Source organism: Pecten maximus, chromosome 13 (genome assembly GCF_902652985.1).
Source record: "Pecten maximus chromosome 13, xPecMax1.1, whole genome shotgun sequence".
Taxonomy (NCBI): domain Eukaryota; kingdom Metazoa; phylum Mollusca; class Bivalvia; order Pectinida; family Pectinidae; genus Pecten; species Pecten maximus.
In genome coordinates, this window is record NC_047027.1 from 37,232,017 (window position 1) to 37,249,094 (window position 17,078).

Consider the following 17,078-nt stretch of genomic DNA (forward strand, 5'->3'; position numbering starts at 1 on the left):
TATCAGTAGTATTATCTAGGTTATCTGTACAGACTATATACACAAAGAAAAATGAGGGCACCAAAGTGAAAGACAGACACCTTTTCAAAACAAAAATATAACTCCTAAATTCAAGAAAGTAATAAAATTGTAAAAAAAAAAAAAAAAACTTCCAAAAAGATTTATTTTTTGTCATTTATAACCTTCTGGTTTAAAATACACAGACCAACAGAGAAGTCGGCTTGTCTCTAGTTTAATCATATTCTTGAATCTACAGACATCGGTTTTCTTCCGGTACTCTGGTTTTCTCCTGCACCGAGGCCCTTCGCATGCTTCCATCCGGGCCAACAAGAGTGATTGATAAAATCTGGTATAACTAATTGTTTCACAATTGTTGTAAAATAAATAAATTTTTACATTTTTTCTAATCTAAAGAAATTTTTTATTAAATGTTCCTTAATTCCCCCGTATCTCTACTCGCTCAATGCCGCCCTATTAGATATATTCAAGCACTTATAATGATAATTTTAACACTTTCACACCATACAGATATGTAATACATTGGGCGATATGAATAATGAAAATGCAGGGAACTATTCTAGTGGAGTATTTTAAAATTAAAGTTAACATTGTTTTAAAATCAACTTTACATCAGGTATCGGACATTGTGCAGTTTATATGAAGTATGAAACCGACTTGTCAAGAAGGAATGAAATTTGGCATTAGGATCAAATCTAATGACCAACAATGGTGATTTCCAATAAATGCATTTTAGACAAGGCAGAACATTTTATTATGAAGGAATTTTTTTTTTTTTTTACTTTTTTTCACCTTTTTTTTTTTTTTTTTGTAAGATGAAATTAAAAGCTATGACTGGTTAGAAATATGGCTTTTAATTAAGTAATTAAAATTTGTCAAAAAGTTCCAACCTCCATTTATCAATCTCATGTTTTGGTCTCTGATAATGCGATATAAACAGGAATGGTGATTGATACATGTACACATTTTAAATACAACAAACAGCACAGCTGATATTATGGTCTTTTTCAAACTTATAAATGACCTGCATACAATCTCGGGTAAACGTTATATTGAAAACATTTAAAATCATCAAAAATAACTTAGAACTAGTCTTTCACAAGTGAATTAAATACATCAGTTTTTACAGTGAACAAGGAATGTTGATAGTCAATTTTTTTTTAAATAATATATGCACCACAATTAACAACATATCAAACAATTCTATATTCCAATCATTTAAGAAAGATAGGAATTTTGAATGTTTAGAAATTACATCTGTATTGGTCTTTTATGAACGCAAGACTATAAACGTGTTTATCAGACTACAGTCAGAAATTTTGGCCCCCAGACCCCTCGTCAAAAAAAACTTCGTGCCTACGGCGCTCACATTACCACTAAATTACTGGACCCCCCCTTTTCAAATTCCTGGATCCGAGCCTGACTACCTCCATTAAACCTCCACATTTAATATCAATGTAATAAGAAATCTCATGACTTGCAACATTCTTATTCTATTTATTGCCTGTTTTATCCATTATTGAACTGGAAATTTACTTTGCACCATGAATACATTCAATAAAACTTCCCACCTGTAAACATTGACAAATTTCAAAAACAGATTCACACTATGGAAACCTTGTATAACTCCAAAATGGTATTTTATTTGGAAAAAGTTAATCAATTTTTATCTTGAAACAATTATCGGGATTAACATCAATAAGCATGCCTAAGCAATACACTACTGGCCTCTGCCCAAAAATAGTGACCTTGACCTTCACCCTGAAGCACGAACTCATCCCAGATATTACGATACTTCATCAATGTGTGAAGATTGATCAAAATCCCTCAAGGAATGAAGCTGCTAGAGTACTGGCAAACTGTCACGTTACATACGTGCAAGTCAGACGATGAGTAAACCTATAGTCCCCCCACCCCCACCCCCACCCCCAGTTTCATTAGTAGTGGACTCATAAGGAATGGTATTTTACTTGGAATTAGAGAATCAATTATCATCTACTAACAAGAATCAATTTCAAATTCACCTGAACTTTGTGTCAAACATTTGATCCAAATATGGGACACTGGTTTTTGCATTGAATATGTACATACTAAATGTAAAACTGTAGAAAATCACTTGAAAAACAATTTCTATTTCAAAAGTTCACCATATCCACTTAAAAAGCAGTGAAATGAAAAATTAGGCAAGAGGATACCATGGCATGATCACAGTCAACAAATAATGTCACAGTCAACAGGTGTCACTTATACAGCTAATGTCACAGTCAACAGGTGATCACTTATACAGCTAATGTCACAGTCAACAGGTGTCACTTATACAGCTAATGTCACGGTCAACAGGTGTCACTTATACAGCTAATGTCACGGTCAACAGGTGTCACTTATACAGCTAATGTCACGGTCAACAGGTGTCACTTATACAGCTAATGTCACGGTCAACAGGTGATCACTTATACAGCTAATGTCACGGTCAACAGGTGATCACTTATACAGCTAATGTCACGGTCAACAGGTGATCACTTATACAGCTAATGTCACGGTCAACAGGTGATCACTTATACAGCTAATGTCACGGTCAACAGGTGATCACTTATACAGCTAATGTCACAGTCAACAGGGGATCACTTATACAGCTGTCACGGTCAACAGGTGATCACTTATACAGCTGTCATGGTCAACAGGTGGTCACTTATACAGCTAATGTCACAGTCAACAGGTGCCATCACTTATACAGCTAATGTCACAGTCAACAGGCCATCACTTATACAGCTAATGTCACAGTCAACAGGTGACCCTTATACAGCTAATGTCACAGTCAACAGGTGACCCTTATACAGCTAATGTCACAGTCAACAGGTGTCACTTATACAGCTAATGTCACAGTCAACAGGTGTCACTTATACAGCTAATGTCACGGTCAACAGGTGTCACTTATACAGCTAATGTCACGGTCAACAGGTGTCACTTATACAGCTAATGTCACGGTCAACAGGTGTCACTTATACTGCTAATGTCACGGTCAACAGGTGATCACTTATACAGCTAATGTCACGGTCAACAGGTGTCACTTATACCACTAATGACAAGGTCAACAGGTGATCACTTATACAGCAAATGTCACGGTCAACAGGTGATCACTTATACAGCTAATGTCACAGTCAACAGGGGATCACTTATACAGCTAATGTCACGGTCAACAGGTGATCACTTATACAGCTAATGTCACGGTCAACAGGTGATCACTTATACAGCTAATGTCACAGTCAACAGGTGATCACTAATACAGCTAATGTCACGGTCAACAGGTGACCCTTATACAGCTAATGTCACAGTAACCAATGATAAGGTCTGTGACAATTTAATTTAATTAGTTACAGCCGGATTAACATACTAGTCCCCTCCACAGGGACTTGACACAAATTCCCAACCCACGGTCCATATATTATAGTATCTTATACATATTATATGGACTGTGTGTTGGAAATAGATGCCAAGTCCCTATGGTCCCCTCACAGCAGAAATGTAACGAGTCTATGAAGGTTCTGACACGCAATTTAGCAAGTAAATTGATAGAGCGAGGATATAAAAATTCTATTTATAGAAACTGACCTCATCTTCCCCTTGATGGTTGATCTGTGAGCCTTTCCAAGAGGGATCGTTTGAATAAGTGTACCTTCAGGGATGAGGTTTCACGGCAATTGGAAGAAAAATGAAGTTTGATAAGTAAGGTGTCAGATTTATTTATAGTAACAATGACCTCATTTTTTACCCCAGTTACATACATACCTTCGATGACTTGTTGCACAGGGACTGATGACAAATTTTGACAGACTATATCAATATTTGTAGTTGAAGGAGTATTATGGCAGAGCTAATAAGTGAACATTTGGAATGTGTCGGATACAACATTACAAAGAATTGGAAACCTGTTTAAAGTACAAGCTTCCTAACATTGATTTGCAAGGAGATAAAAGTTGGTACCAGTGCTCTAAAATAGCTTGACAGTACTGCCTCGACACAACCTACCTTTTTGGTGCACAAATATTATTGCTCAGGAAATATAACTGGGTATTATTTTCTGCCTTCAAAACAAAATATTCTTATCCTAGTGTCAAAGGTGTTTCGGCCTTCTTATATTACTCTCTACTAACACAGCAAATATATTCTTATCCGAATGGCAAAGGTGTTTCAGCCCTTTTATATAACCTGTTACTAGCACAGCGAATGTATCATATATGGCACAAATAAACGACAAACTGTAAACATATTTCCATGAAAAGCAACCACAAAAGTTACTGAAATGGATGTGATACTTGTCAACTTCTTCGAATTTCCATGGTCTAAATTGCACATGTTCAAAATGACAAGCCTCAGAGTTAAAGAATATTCCTTAGACATCCTCTTGAAAAATTCAGCCTTAAAATTACATATATTAAGTTCTTATCTGTAAGAATCATGTGTAAATTACTTCAAGTTCAGTCGAGTGGTCTGTACAAAATTCATGATAACTTACCTGTTACATAATCAAGATATTATTTGTAATTTGGAATAAACCTTGTTTTCACATGCTATGCTGGTTACTAAATCTCCAAGTTTAGAATTCCTATGACACAATATAAACCTCTGTTGCTATGGTTACTAAATCTCCATGATTAGAATTCCTATGACACAATAAAAACCTTTGTTGCTATGGTAACAAATCTTTCATAATTACCACCTACAGGAGATGTGGCATATTTATCGGATAATCACTGATTTCTTATTCAACAGTAACAACAGTGTTGCTATGGAAACAACAGTTCGCAGCTTACAGAGAGTGCCCACAATTCCGCAAGAAAAAAATTATTTTAACTTGATAGCAAAACTGTTACAGAAGCTAATATTCTGTCAAGCAGGACGAGTATCGTTTTACAGTAATGGCCGACAGTTCACTGTGTATCTGAAGCAAGGTCCCCAGCTAAAGAGTCGTTATCAAGGGAAACGTTCTCTACCTTTACAAACATCTGCATCAAGTGTTCGATCACCTCCAGCAGAGGTTCCCCAAGCTTGGTGTATCCTTCCGGCGTCAGGTGAAGATAATCATACATGTCGTTTGCACTAATCATCCCCTCACTGTTCACAAACGTGTCGTCTTCCACTGCGAAAAATGTCACATTTTTCTGACAGCGTAATTTTGCTTCAACTTCAGAATTCACTTTGCTGTTCTTGATCCTGAGAGGGTTCGGTCTTTCTCCCCTTGGTAGGATACCCTGAATTATAAAACATTTTGACCAGTGTAGAAGAGATATGACCATTGCAAGTTTATACATCAAGTCATACAATAGGTTATAGACTCAAAATAGAGTAATTCTAAAGATTGAACACCAGCCTAGGACAACTAAATAATCATCCATGCGTTCCTTTATCCAGTTCGTACCAGTTGTACTGAAACAAATCTGCTGTACTCTGACTCATAATGGAATGCAGTGCACCAGCAGAACCAAACCGGTAAACATGGTTCGTTTCTTGAAACATACCACTTGGATTCAAGATGGCAGAACTTTGATGCTTCATTTGGTACATTTTGTTAAAAGCGAGACAGGCAATCTCCATTTGCAATGAAATTGAATAAATTATACCTATAAATATATGACCGAACTATTCACGATTGATTTTACGTCTGTTACATCGTAAAAATAAAAATAATGGCTTTTATGTTTGAAGTGTATACTTTCTAGAGATGGATGCCATCTTGGGAACTCATGATCACTTAAGATTGAATTGCATTCCATTATATGGTACTGTACCTATTCCGTACAAATGAAATGAAATAAAAGAACCCACAGCTCAAATAATAGCTATTGTGCTTTTTAAAATTTAAATATGCGAAACTTTCTCTACAATTAATGGCATGGCTTTCTTTAAATCATGCTGAAAACAGATCTTGCTACAAAACAAGTGGGCTAAAAGTAGGATATGACATTACCATAACAACGATTTGTGCCATTGGTTGTTTGGTCCGTATAACTTTAACAATCTCCAGGATTCCTGCTATAACTTCCTCAGCTGTGTGGCCATGGTTGTTGGTACCAACTTGAAGGACAATCACCTAGGCAACATGAATACAGAGTTATCTCCCCTTGTGCATGCATCAGAAATTATCTTACAGTGCATAAGATTTTTATTATTTTTTTTACGTAGGTTTTTTAGGACTGGAACCAATCCGTACCTGTTCATCCAGGAATTAAATCACATTATACTCAGCTTCTGTATTTTAAATACAATGGTCATCTTCACAATGTAAAATTACATTTTACTCAGCTTCTGTATTCCAAATTCATCTTAATAATGTAACAGTTTGTGTGAATTAATAATTGGGACTCATCAACTGATCCTGAAAACATTACCATACATTATTGATATATATTTGTAATTAGAACTTGGTGGGTATATCTTCAAGGATAGGTTAGCAAACTTCAAAATATGTTTCGCGGGAAGAATTATCTATCAAAATCAAATTTTTACACTGAAGAACTATCCAATTTTAAATTACGGAACATATATTTCAACATAAATTTCAAGAAAAGGTATCTTTGGAAGGTTTTGAAATGTTTGAATAGGTTTACAAGAAAACGTGCCCTACCTTCGGAGGGATACAATCTAATTCTCCGTTAGTCACTCGCCAGAGAACATGTTGAGTCTGATCGCCGCCGATACCAAAGTTCAGGCAATGTAGAGGTTCCAACAGGGTAGTCCACACCTAGAGTCACATGACAATCAGGCTTAATTAGATATGGTCCAATTTTCCTCAATTCTCATTGGCTAAAACATGGTCACATGGTGGGATATTGACCTTGATGGTTATATTTTTAGAAATACAAAGTCAATATGTATTGCGTTTATGTCATAATCATTTTGACATCACAATTAATGCCCAAGTGTCAGTTTCCTCTTACCAAGATAAATATAATTCAAATCAACCCTCTTGCAAACAAGTTTCATATCTAATATGAAAATTTAGGACCTTATATTTGGTCAATGACTCAATATGGTATTATATACTGACTTTTGCCCAGAGTGAATATTTGATTCTATAAGGTTAGTATAAAATCATACTGACCTCACAAAAGGTCCATAACTGATGAACATATGTATTAGGATTATTGATATTGAAATAGCTTTTCCAGTTGTTTGATTAGTCCATCAGAGTTTCCTTTTTAACTGGAATTTATTTTTTCACAGGTTTTTGGACTTTGCTAGCAGGTTTAGCTGCAAATCATGAAATGGTCTAATGCTTAAGACAGTGTTCGAATGTAAAGGTGGTCCTATATGACCAAAGGCTATATAGAAAACCTGGTCGGTCTATGTAAAATTTCTAAGTGTTGGCCCCATTGGCTATGAAAAGTTTGAGTCCTGACATACATTACAATTCATGTAAACAACATTCCTATATTTTCTGACAAAAAATCATATGAAATCAGAGCTAACAATTGAGGTCGTTTTACGTCTAATAGCGCGCTATTGGTTTCAAACATTTGAGAGAGTTTGAACTGAATGATATATACATATGCAAGCGTTTGCATGATGCAGTTATGCGACTTTTAACAATATATGTTTACAAAATTGGTCTATGGAAAAATGACTTGGGCTATGGGATTTCAATTTTATGTAGACCAATTGTCTAAGGAGTTTTCATATATACTTTCATACACTGTTAAGAATACTAAATATACATTAATTGTATAGTGAATAATCGGCTGAATATAAATTATTATTTAGATTGTTATAAATGTGTGAGTGATGCTGTTTTAATATGAACTTGTTTGAAAAGTACAGAATTATTTATAGTTTTGTCAATGTTATATTCTCCTCAAAAATAACTGTTTATGACTAAAAAAGCAAGGATAACTAGCAGATGATATCTCATGATATAATTACAAATAATGTAAGTTTTAGTTGATAGTTTTCCATTCACCAAACGAAGCCTTCACATTAACTCACCTTAGAAAATCTCATTTGCTGGATAATTGAATCACCAATAAAGAGAACTTCTGGCTCTTTGCTTTTCCCCTCAGCAATAAACCGGAGATGCTGAAACAGTCAACCCAAAACAGTCAACCAAAGTGAGGCTCTCAAACATGTCTATAACACTGTCAACCCCAATACTACAACACCCCCCCCCCCACCACCACCACAAACCCCACACTACAACACCCCCCCCCCCCTACAAAACCCCACACTACAACACCCCCCCACCACCACCACCACAAACCCATACCACAAACCCCACACTACAACACCCCCCCCCCTCCCACCACCACAAACCCCATACCACAAACCCCAAACGACAAACCCCACACTACAATACACACACACCCCACGAACCCCCCACCACAACCCCCCTCCCCATCCCCATCACAAACCCTGCACCACAACCCCACAAACCCTCCACCACCATCACCACAAACCCCATACCACAAACCCCACAATACAAACCCCACACTACAAACCCACCACCACAAACCCCCCACCACCACCACAAACCCCACACCACAACCCCCCACAACAAACCCCCGTACCACAAAACCCCACACTACAAACCCCACACAACACACACACATCCCACGAACCCCCCACCACAACCCCCTCCCCCACCCCCATCACAAACCCTGTACCACAACACCCCCCCCCCCCCCCACCACACCCCCCACCCCACACCACAAACCCCACACCACAAACCCCACACCACCACCACAAACCCCACACTTCAACACCCCCCACCACAACTCCCCACCCCCACCCCACCACCACAAACCCCACATTACAAACCCTATACTACAACCCCATCACCATCATCCTGAACTTTGATGCACATCATGACCTCATCTTTTTGTGCATTTCATAGCATTATTTGACAAAACACCTCATGACCTTGAGTCTGTGACTGAAGGTCACACTATGAACTTGACTATTATATACACCATGACCATCTTTGTTGATGCACAGACAAAATGACCCTGGCTAATGACCTTGAATTTTTGTGCACACCACGAACTTGACTCAAAGTGGATAGTTCTAATAAGTGGCCTATTGGAAAACCAAGTCATAAAATCTAGGTGCCAATAGGAAAAGTTTGATCACTCGGGCCAGTTGTCATCACAGTTTCAATGATGAAATCACAACATATTGAAACTCAGTAGTGCAAGCTGCAGCCATTTTACAAAGCATGTTTTAGATTGTGAGCAGAGATGTGTTTATGTAATAGTAGTAGAGCACATTTTTTTTCTTTTACTTCATGTCTAATAATTTTTTTTTTTTTAATTTCTAGTCTACTTATGGTCAACCTCTGGTTTTCAATGGTGAATTTAAGGTGCCATGTCCATTAAAATAGGTGTCACTTTTCAGCCCTTGACTGTTGTTGCTACATCTGCAAAATGACCTTGGCAAATGACATAACCACGACCTTGACTTTTAGTGCACACCATGACCTTGAATTTTGGTGTACAAAGTGAATCAGTTGGCATCCTTTCAAGACCATATTTTAAAATACCAGTATACACATCTGTTAAGTTGCATTTGCAAATCTTGAAAATAAGTGTTCAGAACAAGTAGTATTTGTACAAATACATAATGGTTTTGTAGACAAAGTTATAGTTGACAATGAAAATCGAGACTTTTATGAATTGGGGTGAACGGAAACATTAACCAATACACAACCAAACCTGGTAATGCTACCCTACATCAAAACAGAGTTCCCTTCCTTCTTTCAGAGAATGATGGTGAGTGTTTATGGCTTCAGCACTACATTGCTTAATGGGATTTTTTTTTTTTTTTTTTATTTAAAAAATTATCACTGGGGAGAATATTTCACGCTACGTTGACACTATATAGCACACTTTCTCCATGCAATCTCCTCCATTCTCCCTACATAATGTCCAAGAACAAATACTTTCAGGTTTTCAATTCTGAAAGATATGTACCTGTTGATGTTACATTTACAAAATATTAAATATAGTCTTTGAAATTCAAATGACAAGCTCGCATCTTAAACGCCATTTGTAGTAAATAATTCCCAAGTTGCTCAGTGTTAAATCAGTAAGTTGCTGTCCGACAGTAGATTTTAATAATAGGCTACTGACACATGCTTGGTATGAGTATTATAAACACCAATTTAAACTTTATTTATTTTACAACAATTGTGAAACAAGTTTAACAACTTATCTTACTCACAGTTGTTGGTCTGAATGGAAGCGCGTGAAGGGTCTTATTGTGGGAGGAAACCAGATTAACCAGGGAAAACCCACATGATTGGGCAGGTGACACCATACCTTTTCACGTCCGATCAGGGAATTGAACCCAGGCCGTCTAGGTGAAAGGCAAGCGTGTTACCACCGTGCCACTCGACCACCAATGAAAACCAGTTCTTGAAATGCTTAAATGCAATCACACAAATGTAACAGGAAAATGCAGCTCGACCCGACTGACATTCGAACCGAGGACCTCTCACTTGTGGATAACACTCTATTCACAGGCACTGGTATCTGGTAATTAACATATATATCATCGATACTGGAATCTTATCTCAGGTTCGTATTACTTGATATACAAGTGCCTGTGATCTGTTAAATATGTAGTTACAGCAGGGGGTTGGGGGGGGGGGGCGACATATTTGGGGTGTGGGCCAAATTTAGGCCCCTTCCCCCGGTGAAATTTTGTTGCATTTTCCCCAATTTTTTGTTCATATATTCCCAATGAGAAATTGTATAAGTGTCGCTTTACATCAATCTTTAGGAAGAAATGTCGATCAGTGAGTATTTCAAGGAGATGAACTTATGCTTCTATTTTCAATTTATTGAAGTTAAATTAAACAAACAAATATATTGATGATATTTCATCATTTAGCAAAAATAACCACTGTATTCTCCCAATGGTAAAAAGGTACAGGCCCCTGTTAACTAAGGGTAAGAAAATCATTGATGTACCGATGTACTGGTCATGGACACCAGTGTCACTTTGATGACCAGTCAGTCCCGCTATATCTAGCACTAAAAGGTTCTTGGTGCCTCAGACAGAAAATGTCTACAGTGCAACTCCGTCTGAGGGTCAGGGTGATGAGAATAAGCGGGGTTTTTAAAATTATTCTGGTGCAAGGATCGAGAATTAGAATCTACTGTTTTGTTATGAATATACATTACAACATGGGGTACTGAGCGTAGGATTTGCTCCTGTACTAAAGCTGAACTGCTGAAGGCCATTGGCCGACCGCCGACACGTGAATCCACTGCAAAAATAAGCAAAAGAGTGACAACCTGACTTATCCAGCGTCCATCTCCTTGGACATCTTCCACGGGTTCCGGGCTATCTGCACAGTTTTTCATCCCTGCCATGTGATGTGGAATCGCCAGCAAATCAATGCTTCACGGAAGCAACATCTGTCGGAGGCTGCGCAGCCATACCGAATGTGACAGGCCTACCATTGCGAGGTTGACACGAAATGAATGGATTGGTCATTACGTGGCTGAAGCGATTAGAACAGTTCATCACGAAAGAATGTCAATTGATGATGATCATGATGATGATGATGTTTTATACACTAATTTTGAGTATAAATAAAGTTCTGTGAAAAATCTTGTCCTTTTCATGTAAACTTTTGAAAATCGAAAATGTTTCGCTCCTTGCCATAGATGAAATTAACCAAACGGACCAATAAGGCATGCTTTTATCAGTATATATCAAAATGATATCAGTATTAATATAATTTAATACCATGCAGTTATAAACAACATACATTAATATATGGTATTGTAGGTGGATTTTGAGAGTTCGCGTCCCTATATTTGATAGTACTTAAATGTGTCTTTTTTGTAATTATGACAATGTCTGATCACATAAAAACAAACTTCTAAATATAATATATGTGTAGTGCGACCATCTTTATCTAGTTGGGGGGGGGGGGGGGGGGGGGGGGGGTTATTTTATATTGAAAATATTACTTGTGTTACGCATGATTGTGACTGCAAAAGTGTTAGAGTGAATGTAGTGACAGTGAGGGAAGGGCGTTGGATTAAAGTACAAAAGCCATTAGCTGGTATCTCATTAATAAATTAATTCATACTCCTGTTTTATTGGAAGGTTTTATATTGTACTGCTGTATATGATAATGTTGTTGCTTAAAATGAAATATTGACATTATGTTGTCCTGATATTTGAAGTAAAACAGGACCCGTTAAGTATCTAATTATAACACGAGATGGAAAATGCAGCGACCAGTCCGGGACTCGAACCGGGGACCTTCTAACTCTGAACGGACGAATTTAACCATTTGTAACCATTTGTTGGAGCTACCAGAACACCGGCGCTCAGCCCAACCTTCTAGATTTTTGTGGTCTTCAATGCATGGTATCTTAAATGTTTAAATGAATTTATGTTAAATGTAAATTCGAATCTTACAGTATTTTTTCTCTCTCTTTTAGATGTATTGATATTCATCTTTGATAGTGTTAAATATTTGTAAACAGTGTGTATATTGATATTAATTAATATTTGAAAGATTTCAGTTATTAAGTAAGTTACTGGTTGTATTGCCTACATGACTAGGCCCATGATTGATAGTTTTTTTAACATTGCAATCGAACCAGTACTTTTATTAATGCAAATCGAATGCCCCTGCCATTTCTCGTTCATCTGGGTAAGGGAAATGTTTGTATTGCTAAAGTATTTTTCGGATCTTCTCAAGCATATAATTAACATCGAGTGACATTGGTTTTGTGTCGCACCGGTATACACTCTTTTGATTTCAATCGATGATAGAAGACTTGAAGAAAATGATTCCCCGTTTGAATAAGTTTATTCAGTCATCTTACCCGAAAACCATCCGATATTTTTCAAGTTCACGAACACCGTGCAAATCTGTTATGTAGACATTTTATGCATCGTTCTCATTCCTATTCGACGATATGTGGTGTGCATTGCACGAAACGTTGTTGTGTATACAGAGCAAGCGTGTCATGTCAACCGACAGAAACTCAACGACAGTTTAATGTATTGTTATCTCCTAAACATATTCTCCGTACGGGTGAAATTCCTATACTTTCACGTGAGAAAACTCTTAATCAATGCCCCTCTGGTGGTTTCGGTTTGGGGTTCGTGACATCGAGGACCCTGTCTATAGAATCGTCACTGAATTCGTTTTACAACGTATTGGGTATAATGGTGGACAGTTGGCCAGTGGAACTGTCCAGACAATTTTTCTTCTGTCTACATGATACCATTGGAATGCCATGGTGGTCGGTTATTATTTCTGGGACGGTTTTGTTCAGATTAGCATTGCTACCTTTGACTGTCCTCAGTTTACAGTCTCAAGCAAAGCTCACAACAATTTCACCACAGATAAGAAATATGTCGGCACAAATTGCTGGAGATGTGGCTGCTGATGGACTCTATCGTCGTGTGAAACCAAATGCAGTGAAAAAAGAAACTCGTTTACAAGTATGTTGCTACCCGCTGAAGTTATTTTTGATAGCTATACAAATATAATCACATACAGATCACCAAGCATGGTCATTAAGATGCAAAAGTTTCAGTTTTCAGTTTAATTCACAAATGCATTAATATCTATGCAATATATAATTATGAATTTATTTCAATTTAAAACATGAAACAATCTGACAGAAGTTCACAAGGTGCACAATACATCTGTATTTAAAATAAAAACAGAAAAAGTCCCCAAATTAATTAAGTTATAAATGTGCATTATCTGCATGTTGCATTCTTTCACTAAATTTGTATAACATTAGCTTTATTATTGATTTAAGCCAATATTTGCTATTAACTGTAATATCAGTATGGCATGACAGTTGTACTTAATTTCTTATTTTTCATTTTTTTACAGATAACTCAGATGAAACGTGACCTTTATGTGAAGCATAACTGTTCTCCAATGAAACCTTTTTGTATTGTGTATGTTCAAATTCCTGTGATTGTAACCTGTGGATTGGCACTTCGGTCATATACAGGACGACTAGGGCCATTAGGTTGGTATACAAACATTGCAGGAACTTTCCCTATTTTGAGTTTCCTTACCTTTCCGTTTAGTAGGCCCATTACTGCATGGATTTCTTTTTCGAAGCCCCATTGCTACATCAACTTTCCCTTTTTGAAGCCCCATTACTACATCAACATTCCATTTCTGGAGCTCTACTACAACACAAACTTTCTATTTTTCTAGCCCCATTACTGAATTAACTTTTCCTTTTTGGACCCCCATTACCTTTTGGGGGCTTCATTACAACATGAACTTTCTGTTTTTTCTAGCCCCATTACTACATGAACTTTCCCTTTTTGGAGCCCCTTTTACTACAAGAATTTTCCCTTTTTGGAGCCCCATAACTAAATGAATTTCCCCATTTATGGGCCCTAATACTACACGACCGTTTCCTTGTTGGAGCATTCATTTTTACATTTAAAGCCTGTAATGAAATATTAATATTAATATCTGGTTTCAGCGGATAACTACTTCCAGCCAGAAATGTGCCTGGAGGGTTTAGCATGGTTTTCCAATCTTACCATTGCCGACCCGTACTTCATACTACCAACCATTGGATTCCTTTGCACTTTCTGTGGACTAGAGGTAAGAAATGGCCGTCAGGCACCCATCTTGAATTTTGATAGTTGAAGTTTGTTATGACTATTTTTTTTTAAGTATTGGTACCAGTAGATTGTTTCCAAATCTTACTGATATTTTCTTTGGTTGCCAGTTGTGCCTATCTAATCAATGTTTTATAATAGAAATATATCTATAGAGTTTATTGCTTATTTTCGAGATGGGCTGAATTATGTTCAAGTATTCAAAATATTGCAGCACATTATCTACAGCAAAATTTTCAAATACTTTTATAGATTTATAAATATCACCTTGTATTCTTGTGTTGCAGTATTCCATGTTGCTGAGGAAAGTCAACCAAAACCAAGTAAACTGGGGTGTTGCCGTGGTACCCGAGACGAAAGTACAGAAGGGTTTGAACTACCTTACACGATTTGGCCAGGGCGTGGTCACCGTGATTTTCCCATTCCTGTGCTTTGCCCCTAGTGTAAGTCTGTTGTCAAGATCATCATTAATACAGTGTATGTCTCTTAATATAGCATACTTTACCCCTGTTCTGTCCATTTGTAAACCATTCTTGTTTGTGCTTCTTTTCATCGGTGGATGATTTCGTTTAAGTTTGGTTTATTTTGTTTAATGTGCTATTACCAGCCAGAGTCTTTTAAGGACATGCCTGGTTTTGAAGGTAGAATATCTTGAGAAAAACCACTGTACTAAAGTCAGAACCAGGCAAATGCCCCACGTGGGTCACGAACTTGCAATCTAGAGGTGAAGGGACACCTTCACCGCTCGTCCACCGATTGAGTGGAACAAGATCCTTATTTAACTGAAATTAGGATGGCCACCATCATGGTTGTTCTTTCCTGTCTTTTTGGAAAAACCATTTTTAGACAGGACTTTCTTTCAAACTAGATCACCACAAAAGTGGATGTGTCGAACAGCACCCTCTATATTTTGTTAACATTCCTTATGGAACACATTGTGATTTCTGTTGCCTATTTGTTGATAGAACTGAACATCCACATAACATCTGGGGACATTGCATGAAACATTTTTTGTCATGTTGTGCAGTAAAAATTGAATGTTGATACATGGTTTGGATTCGATCTTGTAATCTATTATCATAAATTCTCATACAGAGTTACAAATTGATGGTTGTGAAAAAAGTCTGGAGAAATGACAATAACGAAACATCACGACGGATTCAGAAGTGTCTGCCATGCTTTTTCAGGCAACACAATCATGTATGGTTCAAAGACAGACTATAATCCTGTCAGAAATTTGAAAGGCTGCCATCTTGAAAATCTTGCGGCTACAGCAATGGGTCATAGGGTGATGATTTAGATGGAAATGTTTGTAAATAAGACATAGCTAATCCTCAAAACCATAATCACTCAGGGTTCAAACACATCTATAGTCAGAACAAATGTGTGGTCTGTCATACTAGTACAATATTCTGGTGACAAAGCTACAATTATTCTCTAGTGTTATTAAAAATGTTCATTTTCATTATAGAATTTTAATTTATTATTCTTATAATTGTCGTTTGTAGCTGATATTAGCTAAGATTATGCTCCTGAATTGTTGATATCTTTTTTTTGTTTGTCTTTCCAGAGTATTACCCTATATTTCAGCACAATGAGTGTATGGAGTTTAACGCAGATGCTTGCCCTAAACACACCATCAGTCAAGAGAGCTCTGGGCATTCAGAAGAGTAAACTGGACAGTCCAACTCCTCACAGGGATGTTCTCAATGCATTCCAGGCAAAATACCTCAGACATAAAAAGGAATCGCCATAGTCAAAACACAAATAACCATTGTAAGATCCGCCGATTTTTGAAAAAAAAAATTGAGGATAGTTCCAGATAAGCTTTGTCATTTTTTTGCAATAAAATACATGTACTTTTACCAGTGGTTTTTGTTATTGGCTTGTAAAATATCACAGGGCAAATATTTTGTGTTTGTCCCAGTCAGAGCTAGTTTATGAGTAATAATTTTCACACAAATGTATGTATATACATGTACAATTAATGTATAGATATTCGCTGGGTACTTTTTTTATTATGACTGCAAATATAGTAAAATTAAATCAACCATGAATGTAATTAAATGTTTACTGTACAGTATCTACAAAATTTATCGGTGAGTGATACCACTGAATAGTTTACTGAAAACAAGAGATCCTAGCACCCACCATTGAATGATTAATATCAGTCAAATGAAAGGCTGATCTTTTCTATTCTTTCAAAAAATTTAATAGCTTTTCATATAAAACGATATAGCAGTCGCAACCTGTAATTGTCAAAATCCAAGATGGCCGCCTGTCAGCCATGTTGATTTCTGATCAGTCCCGAAATACAATATGCACAAGGTACCATGGGGAACTTAATGTGAAATTGGAGAAAGATTCCTTTAGTGTTTTCTGAGAAATAACGATAACAAGAATTGTTTACGGAGGGACGGCTGGACAGACCACTG

At 37.0% G+C, this 17,078-nt stretch overlaps 2 protein-coding genes across 2 annotated transcripts; one reads left to right on the forward strand and one right to left on the reverse strand.

The window, feature by feature from the left end:
• Window positions 1-4,583: 4,583 nt before the first annotated feature.
• On the reverse strand, window positions 4,584-11,480 carry LOC117340867 (platelet-activating factor acetylhydrolase IB subunit beta-like). Its single transcript, XM_033902644.1, has 5 exons — window positions 11,307-11,480; window positions 7,999-8,088; window positions 6,641-6,757; window positions 5,984-6,106; window positions 4,584-5,267 (listed from the first exon to the last, which is right to left on the reverse strand). The coding sequence occupies exons 1-5, from the start codon at window positions 11,382-11,384 to the stop codon at window positions 4,947-4,949; spliced, it is 729 nt and encodes a 242-aa protein (XP_033758535.1). The 5' UTR covers window positions 11,385-11,480; the 3' UTR covers window positions 4,584-4,946.
• Window positions 11,481-12,738: 1,258 nt separating this feature from the next.
• LOC117340868 (cytochrome c oxidase assembly protein COX18, mitochondrial-like) lies at window positions 12,739-16,494 on the forward strand. Its single transcript, XM_033902645.1, has 5 exons — window positions 12,739-13,485; window positions 13,889-14,030; window positions 14,502-14,626; window positions 14,931-15,086; window positions 16,214-16,494. Exons 1-5 carry the CDS (start codon window positions 12,925-12,927, stop codon window positions 16,397-16,399), a joined length of 1,170 nt encoding a protein of 389 aa, XP_033758536.1. The 5' UTR covers window positions 12,739-12,924; the 3' UTR covers window positions 16,400-16,494.
• The last annotated feature ends 584 nt before the right edge of the window (window positions 16,495-17,078 follow it).

What these genes read in the sequence shown, in the direction of transcription:
- LOC117340867 (XM_033902644.1), bottom strand. Translation starts at nt 11,384, where the DNA reads ATGGCAGGGATGAAAAACTGTGCAGATAGCCCGGAACCCGTGGAAGAT. An exon ending in ATGGACGCTGGATAAGTCAG is followed by an intron (nt 8,089 to 11,306) that starts GTTGTCACTCTT and finishes TGACTGTTTCAG; the next exon opens with CATCTCCGGTTTATTGCTGA. An exon ending in AGCAAATGAGATTTTCTAAG is followed by an intron (nt 6,758 to 7,998) that starts GTGAGTTAATGT and finishes ATGTGACTCTAG; the next exon opens with GTGTGGACTACCCTGTTGGA.
- LOC117340868 (XM_033902645.1), top strand. Translation starts at nt 12,925, where the DNA reads ATGCATCGTTCTCATTCCTATTCGACGATATGTGGTGTGCATTGCACG. An exon ending in AAAAAGAAACTCGTTTACAA is followed by an intron (nt 13,486 to 13,888) that starts GTATGTTGCTAC and finishes ATTTTTTTACAG; the next exon opens with ATAACTCAGATGAAACGTGA. An exon ending in GCACTTTCTGTGGACTAGAG is followed by an intron (nt 14,627 to 14,930) that starts GTAAGAAATGGC and finishes CTTGTGTTGCAG; the next exon opens with TATTCCATGTTGCTGAGGAA.